At 48.5% G+C, this 13,813-nt stretch overlaps 2 protein-coding genes across 8 annotated transcripts in view; one reads left to right on the top strand and one right to left on the bottom strand.

Annotated features, from left to right (window-relative positions):
* ASTN2 (astrotactin 2) overlaps positions 1-13,813 on the bottom strand; it is an 876,392-nt gene that overhangs the window by 204,770 nt on the left and 657,809 nt on the right. The gene's annotated exons all lie outside the window — the stretch shown is intronic.
* TRIM32 (tripartite motif containing 32) lies at positions 356-13,547 on the top strand. Of its 3 annotated transcripts, none has more exons than XM_047831069.1 (2): positions 356-379; positions 10,452-13,547. In XM_047831069.1, the coding sequence occupies exon 2, from the start codon at positions 10,474-10,476 to the stop codon at positions 12,490-12,492; it is 2,019 nt and encodes a 672-aa protein (XP_047687025.1). In that variant the 5' UTR covers positions 356-379; positions 10,452-10,473; the 3' UTR covers positions 12,493-13,547. The 3 variants fall into 3 exon arrangements, with proteins under 3 accessions (XP_047687025.1, XP_047687024.1, XP_047687023.1); XM_047831068.1 differs by lacking the exon at positions 356-379 and adding an exon at positions 667-739; XM_047831067.1 differs by lacking the exon at positions 356-379 and adding an exon at positions 685-739 and having other exon boundaries at positions 10,449-13,547.

Raw genomic sequence — 13,813 nt, 5'->3', positions numbered from 1 at the left:
TGCTCAGCAGCCCTAGGCCTGACTGGCTGTACTGCGGGCTTCCCGGAGGGCGCTTTGCTCTGCAGGGGCAGCAGGTGCAGAGCGCGGTCCCCTATTTACCTCTCCTGCGGCCTCCCCACAGGGCAAGGAAAAGACTCCTCTCCCTTGAGCACTAGGTCCATCGCATGAACTCGAGTCTAGGCAGGCGCGTGTCCCAGGGAGAAACACGGAGCCCCAGAAACTTGCTCTGTAAGCAAGTCCAGCCTCCGCGCCCGCCCCCGGGGAAAGCTTCCCCTGGTCACTCCCTCACATGCGCTGGCCGCACTTCCGAGACGCCCTTCTGCCAGGAGCCCAGGCTCTGCTGAGGCCCGTTCCTGGACGTCACGGGTCAGCGAAGCGGGTAACGCACATATTGGAATCAGACACGAGTTCTGACTTAGCTCCGGACTCGCTGAGGGAACCTGGGCGGGCCGCTTTCATCTCAGTTTCCCTGTCCGCACAAGGTGGGGGACACAAAGCGGACGCGCGCGTTCCTAGGTCTCCACGTTCCCAGCTGGGAGCTAGCTTCTACTCCGCCCGAGCTACGGACGCTCGGGTCCGTGCGACTACAAGCCCCAGCATGCCCCGGGGGCGGGGCGCAGTGACGGACAGACGGCTGTGCGAATTAGCGCCTGCCAAAGGGAGCGCGGCGGCGCGTGCGCAGAGGGCGGCGGGCGGGTGGGCTGGCGGCGGTGGACGCCTTGAAGCCGCGGGCGGTCAGGTAAGGGGCGGGAAGGAGGGTCCGGGACTAGGGACCGCGGCCTGAGTCGCGGGCCGTGGCTTAGCGGCGGGGCTGGGGGCCGCGCTGGCGTGCAGCGGCCGGCCCACGCCCGACTGGCAGGGTCTGGGGACCGGATCTGGGGGGCAGGACCAGGGTGGGGGTGGGGCTGCGAGGGACAGGCTCGGGAGGGATCCGAAGGGGCAGAGGAGCTCAGAGGAGATGCAGATCCGCTGAGAGGGGAGCGAGGGCCTCTCTCAGAATACCCGGTGCAGCATCTCGGGAGGCCTGAGGTAATGTGGGGGTCCCCGAGGAAAGAGGGGTGCAGCATCTGGGAGATGGGAGGGCATATGAAGGCCCTGGAGGCATCGGGGGTGCAGAATTTCGGAAATAAAAAGGAACTGGGGGGCTCTGATGAGGTTTGGGGTGCCGCATCTCAGGAGGCTTGAGGCAGTCTGGGGTCACCATGCATTTGAGGGGCCAAAACCTGAGATCAGAGAGAGCAGGGCCTGGGGAGGAAGCGTTTTCCAGATGAGATCTGGGGAAAATTGAGGGCGTTGAGTTCTTGGGGGAATCAGTGGGAGGCAGTGTCTTGTTAGCAGGGAGGGATCAAGCTGAGGTTTGAAGGCAGCACATGACATGGGGTGGATAAAAGGGGAAGGAACCAGGTTTGAGGTCGGCCGACTGCCTGATGGAATGCAGGACTTGGGGTTTCAGATTGAGGCGGGGCACAGAAGTCTGGGGTGTGCAGTTGGGATGCTATGATGGGATGCAGGGCTGAAGGCTGCAGCGATTTGGAAACAGATGAAAGGATCTATGTCAGAGGCATTTGGGGCACATGAGTAAAGAATTGGTAAGGGCTGCAATACAGAGCCCCAAAGGCTGAATTGCCTGTTGTAAGACGGTTGGGATTTAGGGAGGGCTGAGGGGACAGGCTGGAGACATACTAACTGGGTTATAGAATGAAAGGGCTCTAAGGACCCTGAATAGGTTTATGGATTGGTGTCTCGGGCTGCTAAAGGAATTTTCCTGAAGTCTGCATGGGAGGCAAAGGGAGTACTATACTAGAGTCCCAAGGCCCCGGGGGGTAGTGTGTGAGAGTGGACTTGAGTGTGTGGAGTTTAGCAAAGTTCAGGGGTTCAGCAGCAGAGTCAGAAATCTTCAGGGATCAGGACTCCTGAAGGAGCCTGACTCTCCACGGGAGGGGCAAAATCCCCCTCCCTCCCTAACCAGAGATTGCTTATCACAGGGCAACTATGGCACTGCCAGTAACTCTGAAGCCAGCCTGGGCTGCTGCAAGGGGTAGGCTTGGGAGGAGGAGGAGACAGTGGTTAAAGGAGGTGGAAAGCAGGAAACCGTTCAAGGTCATCTGCCTAAGTATTCCTTCCCCTGCCCCTCCGAGCTGTGATTGCAGATAGTATGGGAGACCTCCAGGGGATGAGTAGAACAAGACCTCAGGCCTTACCGTCCTTATCAGTTACATAAGTAGACTGAATTAATCCTGAATAAGGTCCACTACAGCTCCAAGAGGCAGTGACTCTGTGAGTGAGGTGTTTGGGCTGGAAAAGAATGACAGGAAGAGGGGAACACTGAGCATTTAGTCCTGCACCAGGTTCTAAAGAGAGGGTTCCTAATGAGACATGTGCAATACCTGGAAACGTTTTCGGCCCACACGGTTGGGGTACGGGGGACTACTGGCCTCCAGTAGGCAGACGCCAAGGAAACTGTTAAACATTGTACAGTGCACCGGTCAGCCCCCACAACAAAGAATTATCTGGCCCAAAAATGTCAGCAATGCCAAAGCTGAGGAACTCTGCGCAGGAGTCAGATGTTCTGGATTCAAATCCTGGCTCTCTGTCTTCCCTCCTTTGTCACCTTGAATGAATTACTTAACCTCCCTGCGCTTGGCTCTTCATCTGTAAAATGGAATTAATCACAGGACGACATCATAGATGACCGTGAAGCTTCAGTGAGAGACATCAGAGTGCTTCGTGTCTGGTGCACAGCAAGCACGCAGAATTTAGTAATGTGTAATTTTTATATGTGCTTTCTTACTCAGTTTTCCTCACAGCACTAGTCAACAGGCCCTACCATATCCAGTTTTTTTTTGTTTTTTTTTTTAATTTTTTTTCAACGTTTTTTATTTATTTTTGGGACAGAGAGAGACAGAGCATGAACGGGGGAGGGGCAGAGAGAGAGGGAGACACAGAATCGGAAGCAGGCTCCAGGCTCTGAGCCATCAGCCCAGAGCCCGACGCAGGGCTAGAACTCACAGACTGCAAGATCGTGACCTGGCTGAAGTCGGACGCTTAACCGACTGCGCCACCCAGGCGCCCCTATCCAGTTTTACACATGAGGCAGCTAAGTCTTGGGAAGTGACTTGTTTAAGGTTCCATAACTAGAATGGCAGAGCTAGGCTCATATTCAGATCTCTGTAGCCTGTAACCCTGCGTATTCCCTCTTTCCTTGCTGGGGCCTGCTTAGTCTTACTGTCTCAGCCCCTTCCCCTCTAATGAAAGAACTGCCCGTGAGTATTGCTGAATATCCAACTGCACTCGAAAGGGGACAAAACTATCTCAATTAGGTAGGGAGTAGCCCTGGACTTTGTTCTTGATTTGCTCTTAGACCAGGACCAGTGGGCAGATAAGGGGAGGAGCCTGAAGTTAGACGGGATGAGGTGCTAGGGACTGAAGGGTGAGGTGTGGAGGCCGCTGGCTTGAAAAAAACACTTCACAGCAGAGACTGAAGCCGAAGGCAGTCACGCTCTGGAAAATAACTCCTGGTTCTAAATGATCTCTTGGGTTTCTTTCCCCTGGGACAGAGTAACAGCATTTGCTCTGTCAGCTCCAGGACAAGCTACGGCACTGCTGAAGCCAGTTCAGGAACACAGTAGGACTGCATCAGAAGGCAAGAGATTTAGCTGGAATAGTCATACGCACCGCTATGGAAAACATGTGATAGGAATTGAATCAGCCTGGGAGTCAGAGGCTTCAAGTCCAAAATCCTTCCTCTGCTGCTAATTTACTAGGTGACCTTGGACAGATACTTCTTAGCAGCCTCAATCTATTAAAAATAAGAATAGCAACCATTTACTGTTTATTATGTGCATTGACTCAGTTAATCCTGCCAATGATCCTGCCAACATTGTAGATGTTATTCCATATTTTGTAGATGAGAAAACTAATAGGTTAAATGCTTTACCTAAGGCTTCATAGCACAGCGGGATGTGAGCCCAGGTCTGTCTGACTCCTAAGTTATATTATACTAGTTTCATTAGAATGGCTTCTCCAACATTTAAAGCCTGTGCACCTGTGTCTGGAGAGTTTGGTAGTTAGGTTTACAAAGCCCTTTGGGTAGATCACTGTCCCTGCACACTGACTTGCTGCCTCTGTGACAGTCCTTCCATTTCGTCCTTTTGGTATAACAATTTGATTTAAAAATCATTCCTAGGTGCCTTTACCAACCTCTCAGCCAAACTGCCTAGAGCCAGTGGTAGCCTCATCAGCTAGGGAACCGTAACGGATGTTTTGAGTTGATGTGGTTTTATGACTGGGAGTTAACACCTGGATTTGAATCTCAGTTCTACTACCTACCAGCTTTGAGACTCTGTGTCCTTATTTATGAAGAGGAATAACAAACATGTATTTCACAGTGATTACGAGGAGATAATGTATAAAAGATGCCTGACATCCAATAAATGGTAGTTTTATAAGAGCACTTCTAAGAGGAAGGCATTGCTAGAAGGGAACTGAGGGTTGCTTTGCCAAATTTCAGTGATCCTAAGCAGCCCCTGCCAGTCTCCCCCCAACTCCCATCCCCTCCTCTACCTTTCCCAGGATCTGCTCCCTGATCCTTTCATCAAAAGCTCATGGTTAAGGGAACATGTGTTGTACGTAGATAAAGCAACTGGAAGAGGGGTGGGTGAGTCGAGATGAGTTGGAGGTCCTCTGAGAAAGGACTGTTGGTTTTTCCCATATTCAAGATTCTTTGTCACATTGGCAGCATTGGTATTAACCCAAACGTTTGTGGAAGATACAAGGGAATCTTTCCAGCGCCTGCCGTTTTAGAAGAGGAAGAAAAGTGTCTTTCCATCAAACTCTATTATTGGTTTAACTTATTCTTGACATACTTTAGCTGAGGTTCCCTTTTCTACAAACATTTTCTTCTGAGTTGTTTTGTATGTCTCAGACTGGTACAGCTTTGGGGGGAAGTCATGCTTGTGTTTCCCTATAAGCTCCTACTTGTTGAGTTTCTCTTAGCTGTTGGCAGGTACCTTAAACGCCCTGTGTAAATAAACTTCAGACCCTCTTCCATACAAGATTAGGCAGGTGTCACGAGAGGACCTCCCTGACTTTGTTAAAATCGCTCCTGTTAGCACCTCCCAGAGAGCGACCATTGGGGGCCCGGAGATGGTTGTGTACTTGGTCAGCATTCCATTCAAACACAAGAGGAATACATACAGTTTAGAAAGGAAATGTGATAAGCCTTGCAAAACCACCCCCCTGCCAAACCAGAGGAAGGTGGCAGTGGAAGATGAACCTTTATGCTTTCTGAAAGGAAACGTAGTACTATTTTACATGTTTTCTGGTTTTTAGGTAAGTCGCTCTATTCATGTTTGGGTTTGTTCAAAATTATATCCCTAGTGTTTTTATGGGGCTAGACTCAGTGTGTGCTCAAGTAAAGATTTGTTTAATTAATTGCTTAAAGTTCTTCAGTTCTGCTGACGGCCTAAGCCCCCAAGGAGTTGACACATGTACGGCCTTTGGGCATCTCTAATCTTTTGGTTCAGAGATCAGGTAAAAACTCTTTGGTGAAGGCTCAGAACTTTTACTTTTGAAACTTGCATATTTGGTATCTTCATACAGTATGCCTGTTGTAAAGTGCGTATTCTTTTCTTCTCATTGGCTGAGTAGTGGCTGCCCCTGCACTCTTATAAATACTGCACAGTTAATTGTATGCTTCCCTTGGTGCTATACTAAGTGTGTTATTCACATAATCCCATTTAATCCTTACAATAACCTTGTGAGGAAGATACTGTTGTAAATCCCGTTTTCTTAGATAAACCAAGAACTAGAGAGGTTACTTAACTTGTCCAAGTCTCCACAGTGAGCAGTAGGGCCAGGATTGAAATCCAGAAAGCCTGATTCCTGAGCCCTCTTTCTTAGTCTGTATAATACTGGTTACCTCCAGTTCCTGTCTTTTAGTCCTCATTCTGCCATATGATTAGCAAGTTCTCGATTTCTCTCTCCTGATCTCCGTTTACTCATCTATTTTACTCTTTGAGATCACTACTAATTCTAGCATTCCATATTTAGTCCCTAGTAGAAGAAGCCTATTTTCTGGGCAAAAGAAGTTGTGAATTCATGTGCCAGTCACTTTCTAGCATGAATACCTAGTGTCCTCAATCAAATTCTTTCAAAGCTGGCCAGTCTCTTCATTAATCTTCATGCGCTTTTATATGTCATGAAAAAAAAGATGTGTCATCCTTTTAAAATGTAGTTTATAAACTGAATCCTTGGTTTATACTAGTACTAGTTGTTGTTATTGTTAATACCATTGCTGGTTGTTACTAAAACTATGATAGATAGCAATTTTTCATTTCATACCTGCCGGTTTCCAGACTAGGCACTTCACATGCATTATCCTTAATTTCTTACTTTTTGTGAAGTAAGAAAACAAATTTGGTGAGGTTAAATAACTTACCTATTGTCCCACACCTTGAAAATGACAGTGCTGATTTGACCCCAGTTCTGTCTGACTTCAGGGTTCATGGGTTTCTGTTTGCTTTTTGTTTTTTCCTGCTATCCTGGTTGTTTAAATCATGGACTGGAGAAAGCCTGGTGGTGCCAGAAACGGCTGGATTAGGCTAGGGTAGGACTATAGAATTTTCCTGAGTCTTAAGGCAGCTGAAGCAAACACAGCTGAAGGGGTAGATTCTCACCTGAAGAGCTGGCCTGGTATCAGGAGGCAATGTGCAGTATTAATCATGAGATCAGAACAGTGATGGGAGAGTGCATGGGCTGAGGTGAGCAGTCAAGAGTTGAGAGTACAAAGACACAACAGGAAACATATTCAAGGTATCATGAAGTCAGACAACACTATTATAAAGAACGTGTTGGGGGTTCATTCTGATTGGTTTTAGATTTTATAGCTGGCAGAAAATGGGCAGCTAACTTAGAGACTTGGGATGGTTAGACAGTTCCTGTCACCCGTCTGGCCCTTTCATGGAAACTGAGTTTGAATTAACTTTCCATCTGAATCACTGTCAGTATTAACAGTAGTGGTTAGATACACGCTTCTGGAGGAGAGGGAACGTATCTGCTTGTCACACAGAGCTCTGTGTCGGGCTAGGATCCTACTGAAGGCAGTGTTCCCAGCTCCTAGAGATGGGAGACATAGTTTAGGCTTTTTCCAAGTCTGAGGTATATCCCTGATGCTTTAGTGATGGCAGCTCCAGCTTTCCTGGCAAAGCATGCCAGCATTAGAGTAGGAATCCTTGACATTCTCCTCTGCCTCAGAGAGCCTAGTGAAGCTGCAGGCAGCTGAGGTATTTTAGGATATGGATGTGGGCATAGTAAATTCATTTTTCAAAGTGGATGGCTTAGACAGGGCAGTAAGAAGCTTTTTAATTGAAGGAGGTGGTACGACATTCCAGAAAGCTAGGGAAAGAATTTGCTAGTATTTTTACAGGTTGGCAGGTTTGTTTAATTAGCTGATCTGCAGTGCCAGCTTTGGGAAGAACAGATGTCCCTTGCATTGTAAGGTGACATGCTCTTGATCTAAACACCAAATGTTGCCCTCAGTCTGTTGTCCCAGATGATGGAAGAAGGGACCGAAGCTATTGGTTTAGAACTAAGGTTTGCATGGATTCTGAGTTGAGGTTTCTATCAGCATTTCTCAACTACTGTGCCCAGACCCATGGGATTTAAGAAGTCAGTATTAAGTTTCAGATATGCACTTGGGACCTTATAGGTTCATGATACGTGATAATGTGTCATTTTGTTGAGACATGGATTTGAATCATAATGGTTTGCCAGGCTGCTGTGTGAGAGTGGGTCACCCAGCTAATAAATCAATATAGCCCATTTTATAGAAGCTAAATACCGTAACAATAGTATTGTTCTTTCTTATTTGTGGAGAAAAGGATATGCTATAAGACAGCGTTTCCCAGAGTATGGTCTGGAGAACACTTGTTAACAAGTGTTATTACACCAGTGGCCGGGGGGGGGGGGGGGGGGGGGGAAGCTTGAAGTAATTCTGGGTTAAACAAAGTTAAAGGTTATCTGTACTGCATGGTTTCACCACGTGTGGGCTTTGTGACCCTAAGCCAGTGTTTCTGAGCCAGTGTTTCCTCATGGCAAAATGAGATAATAAAAACAGCACCTACTTTATAGGGGCATGAGGCAGATTAAATGAGATTAAGTATATGAAGCATCTAGTGTGGCATCCAGCACATAGAAGGTACTAGATGTATAATGGTTTCCCTTCCAGTAGAAGGGAAGTGGGATTTCAGAGAGGTTGGATTGCTTTTGGATACTGTGTGTCTGCTGTTGAGTACTTGTCAGATCGCGATGCAAAGCTAAATACGGGGAATTCTGTAATACGCATCTAGTACGCATCTCTGCATAGACGCCCTTTCTTCTGTATGCATGGAGAAAGTTGATGGCATTTGCGGAGCTCTTCTCAGCTTGCTGCATTGTCCTTAAAACCCAGCTAACTTGCCCTCCTCTTCTCCTTGATGGCTGAGGATCTGCATTTCAGGACAGCACAGATGTGGCTGTAGAATTTGCATTTAAGAAGGGCTGCAATTTACCCACATGCCTCACCTTGCCAGATCTGTTCATTCTAATTTGGAGTATAAATACACAATGACGGAAGTCTCAGAGCACTGAGATCTCTGTTCTATTTCATGAGCATATGTGGATCAAGGTGGGTGGGAGTATTTATGGCATGTACTTAGAGAAGCAGGGGATGTTCCAGGCCAAAAATAAATGGTCTTGATAAGGCACTACTGGTTTTTAAATCACTGGGCTTGAGTCTTTGGTTATCTTAGCTCCACCACTTTCCTACTTCAATCTACTCATTTTAGTGATTGTACTTCTGGAATATTGCTCCCATGCATCTTCGTTCCATTTCCACCCCTTGCTGTCTAGTTCAGCCTCCCTATTACCTCCCCCAGGCAGTTTTACAGCAGCTTCCAGACTAGGTTCTCCGCCTTTTCACCTACTCCATTCAAGCTCTGATCCTATCAGTTCTCTGCTTCAAAACATGCATTGCTTCACCATGCCTGTCAAAATGAAATCCAAAGGTCTCATTTCGGCTCTGAAGACTTCTTATAATTATTCTCATAATCATGCCAGTTACTTTAATCTACCTACATTCTCCCCACAGTTTTAACCTTAAGGATGAGAGAAAATAGAACTAAAATTTATCTAAGACTTTTTTGGTGCTAAGCCAAAACTTAGCATTTCATACACTGCCTATATCGTCCCATGTAATCCTCGTGTTGACCTTGTGAAGGCGGTATTATTTCATTGTACAAATGAGGAAACAAATGTATAGAGGCGACAGGTTCTCCTTCTAATACCCTGAAGTTCTTGCTCTTCCCCTTGCCTTCTAACCTTTGTTAAGACTGCCCTTTGTCTGGTACTCCCTTTCTCCCATCTCTACCTATCTGTGCACCCTTCCAGAGCCCTATCCAGTGCCATCCCCAGCCCCTACTGAAAATTCTATTTCCCCTCAAATTAGAGTAGATGCCTCATAGCCTCCATCTAACTGAGTTTATGTCTTATTTATGATACTGCTTTCTGCCTTGGCTATTATTTGCCTATATGTCTGGTCCCCTTTCCTAAAGTTTGAGATCTGAAGGGCAGGATTTCTATCCTGAAAACCTAATATAGGACAGCACGTGGTACCTAGTCCTAGTTGGGTGGATTGGTGAGTAGATAGGGGAATAGATACATGAAAAATACATGTATTTCCCGACCTAATGTTTTACGGATCACTTGAATTTTCTGTTTCTCTGTATGCTTCCCAGGACCCCGAATGTGACATGGTGAACTCTATATAACATAATAAAACAGGCTCCATGATTTTGGTCACATAGTTTTCTTTGCCTAAAATGCCTTTATCCCACAAGGCCTTGTTTCTTTCCAGACCTGTCACAGAAGTGACACTGTTTCTGGGAAGCCCTTCCCAGTTCCTCTGGGAACTGTTACTCCGTCCACCGTGCACCCACAGAACTTTGTGTGTAGTCCTTTCCTGTAATTTTCTTAGGCTTTTCCCCTGATATAAATGGAGTTGTAGATGTCAGTAATCACTAACATTTATCAGGCATGATGCTGGCCACGGGCTGTGCTAAGTGCGTCGTAGTCATCATGTTGCTTAACCCTTCCAAAACTCATATAAAGTAGATACTGTTATTACTTCAATTTTATAGATGGGTGATGGGGAAACCGAGCTTTGGGAAGTTTAGGCCACCTCCTTAAGGTCACACAACTAAGTATCAGAGACTCGAGAACCTGAATTCTTACCTACTATGCAGTGCTGCATCTGTTCCGTTTCCCTGTGTATCACGGTCACCTAACAGACTTCAACAAGTATTTGTTAAACACGTCAGTGGCTGGATGAGAGATGGTAGCTGTTCTCTGAATGTTTCTTGAGTGAATTAGTTCATGCAGGCAGTGCAGTAATGGCTTCTTATTCTTATTAGCAGGCTTTGACCCTCTGGAGCATGAATGCCAAGGTGTTCAGTCCTGGGCTGTGTTAGCAGGCCTCTCAGAGGAAGTGCGATGGCTGCAGCAGCGGCTGCGTCTCACCTGAACCTGGATGCCCTCCGGGAAGTGCTGGAATGCCCCATCTGCATGGAGTCCTTCACAGAGGAGCAGCTACGGCCCAAGCTCCTGCACTGTGGCCACACCATCTGCCGCCAGTGCCTGGAGAAGCTCCTGGCCAGTAGCATCAATGGTGTGCGCTGTCCCTTCTGCAGCAAGATTACCCGCATCACCAGCCTCACCCAGCTGACGGACAACCTGACCGTGCTGAAGATCATTGACACGGCGGGACTCAGTGAGGCCGTGGGGCTGCTCATGTGCCGGTCCTGTGGGCGGCGGCTGCCCCGGCAGTTCTGCAGGAGCTGCGGCCTGGTGCTGTGTGAGCCCTGCCGGGAGGCTGACCACCAGCCCCCTGGCCACTGTACACTCCCCGTCAAAGAGGCAGCCGAGGAGCGGCGCCACGACTTCGGAGAGAAGCTGGCCCGTCTGCGGGAGCTCATGGGGGAGCTGCAGCGGCGGAAGGTAGCCTTGGAAGGGGTCTCCAAGGACCTCCAGGCCAGGTACAAAGCAGTGCTCCAGGAGTACGGGCACGAGGAGCGCAGGGTCCAGGAAGAGCTGGCCCGCTCTCGGAAGTTCTTCACGGGCTCTCTGGCCGAGGTGGAGAAGTCCAACAGTCAGGTGGTGGAGGAGCAGAGTTACCTGCTTAACATTGCCGAGGTGCAGGCCGTGTCTCGCTGTGACTACTTCCTGGCCAAGATCAAGCAGGCGGACGTCGCGCTCCTGGAGGAGACCGCAGATGAGGAGGAGCCGGAGCTCACGGCCAGCCTGCCCCGCGAGCTTACCCTGCAGGACGTGGAGCTGCTTAAGGTCGGCCACGTCGGCCCCCTCCAAATCGGGCAGGCTGTTAAGAAGCCCCGGACCGTTAACATGGAAGACTCCTGGGCCATGGAGGCGGCAGCCTCTGCCGCCTCCACCTCTGTTACGTTCAGAGAGATGGACGTGAGCCCCGAGGAAGTGGTCGCCAGCCCAAGGGCCTCGCCTGCGAAGCAGCGGGGCTCCGAGCCAGCCGCCAACATGCAGCAGTGCCTCTTCCTCAAGAAGATGGGGGCCAAAGGCAGCACGCCAGGCATGTTCAACCTCCCGGTGAGTCTCTACGTGACCGGTCAGGGCGAGGTGCTGGTTGCCGACCGAGGCAACTACCGAATCCAAGTGTTCACTCGCAAAGGCTTTTTGAAGGAGATCCGCCGCAGCCCCAGTGGCATTGACAGCTTTGTGCTGAGCTTCCTTGGGGCTGATCTGCCCAACCTCACGCCTCTCTCAGTGGCCATGAACTGCCAGGGGCTGATTGGTGTGACTGACAGCTATGACAACTCCCTCAAGGTATACACCTTGGATGGCCACTGCGTGGCCTGTCACCGGAGCCAGCTGAGCAAACCCTGGGGCATCACAGCCCTTCCATCTGGCCAGTTCGTGGTAACTGATGTGGAAGGTGGAAAGCTCTGGTGCTTCACTGTTGACCGGGGGGCAGGGGTGGTCAAATACAGCTGCCTCTGTAGTGCCGTGCGGCCCAAGTTTGTCACCTGCGACGCTGAGGGCACCGTCTACTTCACGCAGGGCTTGGGCCTCAATCTGGAGAATCGGCAGAACGAGCACCACCTGGAGGGCGGCTTCTCCATTGGCTCTGTGGGCCCCGATGGGCAGCTGGGTCGCCAGATTAGCCACTTTTTCTCAGAGAATGAGGATTTCCGCTGCATTGCCGGCATGTGTGTGGATGCTCGTGGCGATCTCATTGTGGCCGATAGCAGTCGAAAGGAAATTCTCCACTTTCCCAAGGGCGGGGGCTATAGTGTGCTCATTCGAGAGGGGCTCACGTGTCCAGTGGGCATCGCCCTCACTCCTAAAGGGCAGCTGTTGGTCTTGGACTGTTGGGATCACTGCATTAAGATCTATAGCTACCATCTGAGAAGATACTCCACCCCTTAGGGGATAAGAGAGAGAACAGGTTCTTCTCCCCAGCCAGCTCCCTACCCAACCCCCACCCCCACCCCCACCCTTATTCCTGGGTTATTGGTGGTATTGTAGAGTGCACTTGGCCTAGGTCTTCATTCCTGCTGGCTAATCTTAGAATTTTAGAAGCTCTGTCTTTTAGTAGTTTTTTGTTTCTGTTTCTGTTTGTTTCTTTCTGCATTATTTTCTTCCTAAATTTAGAGCTTTAACATGCATTGCCCCAAATAAGACATATGATATGGGGTTAACTGAAGTTTGATTAGAATTTAGGCACTTCTGAGGCTTCAGTAGAGAGCCTCCTGCCCCTGTATTTGAAATTTGCCCTTATACTGAATCCTTGTTGATTTCCCTCTTTTGGCCTCGTTAACCCCGGTCCCATATTTCCCTCCTATTATAATGTGTTTCATCTGTAATACTTTCTCTTCAGCTCTGCTGCATTTAGTGTGCATGCTCCACCTTTCGTTTCAGACATCACAGCCCTGGGGCATGATGTCTCAGGTCTCTTCACCTTTACCAGAGTGAAAGCTCACTCATTTAGTGCCACCAAGAGACATACACAGTCCCTTTGGACCTCTCGGCTCTGGAGGTTTTGTGCCATCTTGGATTGGTCTCTAATTGCAGATGTGACAGAGGATGGATTGACCCTAGTTGGTTGGTATGGAAGACTTCAGCCTGGAAATTGCTCGCCTTTTATAGGAGCATATAGACTGGAATTATTTCAAAGCACAGAAAGATGGGAATAAACAAACACAAATGCTAATATAGTCAGTAAACACTCTTGGAGAGTCTCTAGAGTTCATCATTTTTCATATTACCTCTCTCCACTGACCTGTGCTAAGAGTTGTCTGCAGAATTGTACAACACAGGCCAGGGCCAGCAGAGTGGAGATGTGGGCACATCGCATTTTCATTACTAAGACAAAACTGTTGGGTCTTTATTCTGTATTTTCCTCAAGTGACTGCACAGTATTTGGTTTTGAGATTTATTTCCATTCCTCTATCAGAATTAAATAATTGATAACTGTTTCTTCATCGCTGGTGTTCATGTCTTTTAATTAAATATGGGATTTGGGAGATGGAGAGAGAGAAGTTGTACCACGCCGCTTTGCTTCCATATCTGACACTGCATTCTTTGAGAGCGTTAGGATCTACCCCAGCCCAAAATCAGCCTAAGGCACCATTATGTAAAAATGATCCAATTCTTACTCTCACCCACAGGTATACAGAATCAGCCCCCAAGATTGATAGAGTCACCAGCGCTCTGTTAGGAAATGAGCTTCTACCATTTGTGTTATCCT

The sequence above is a fragment of the Prionailurus viverrinus genome, chromosome D4 (genome assembly GCF_022837055.1).
Source record: "Prionailurus viverrinus isolate Anna chromosome D4, UM_Priviv_1.0, whole genome shotgun sequence".
In the NCBI taxonomy this organism is placed as follows: Eukaryota; Metazoa; Chordata; class Mammalia; order Carnivora; family Felidae; genus Prionailurus; species Prionailurus viverrinus.
Note: the sequence above shows the minus strand (reverse complement) of the source record. Positions and strands in the feature narration are given on the sequence as shown.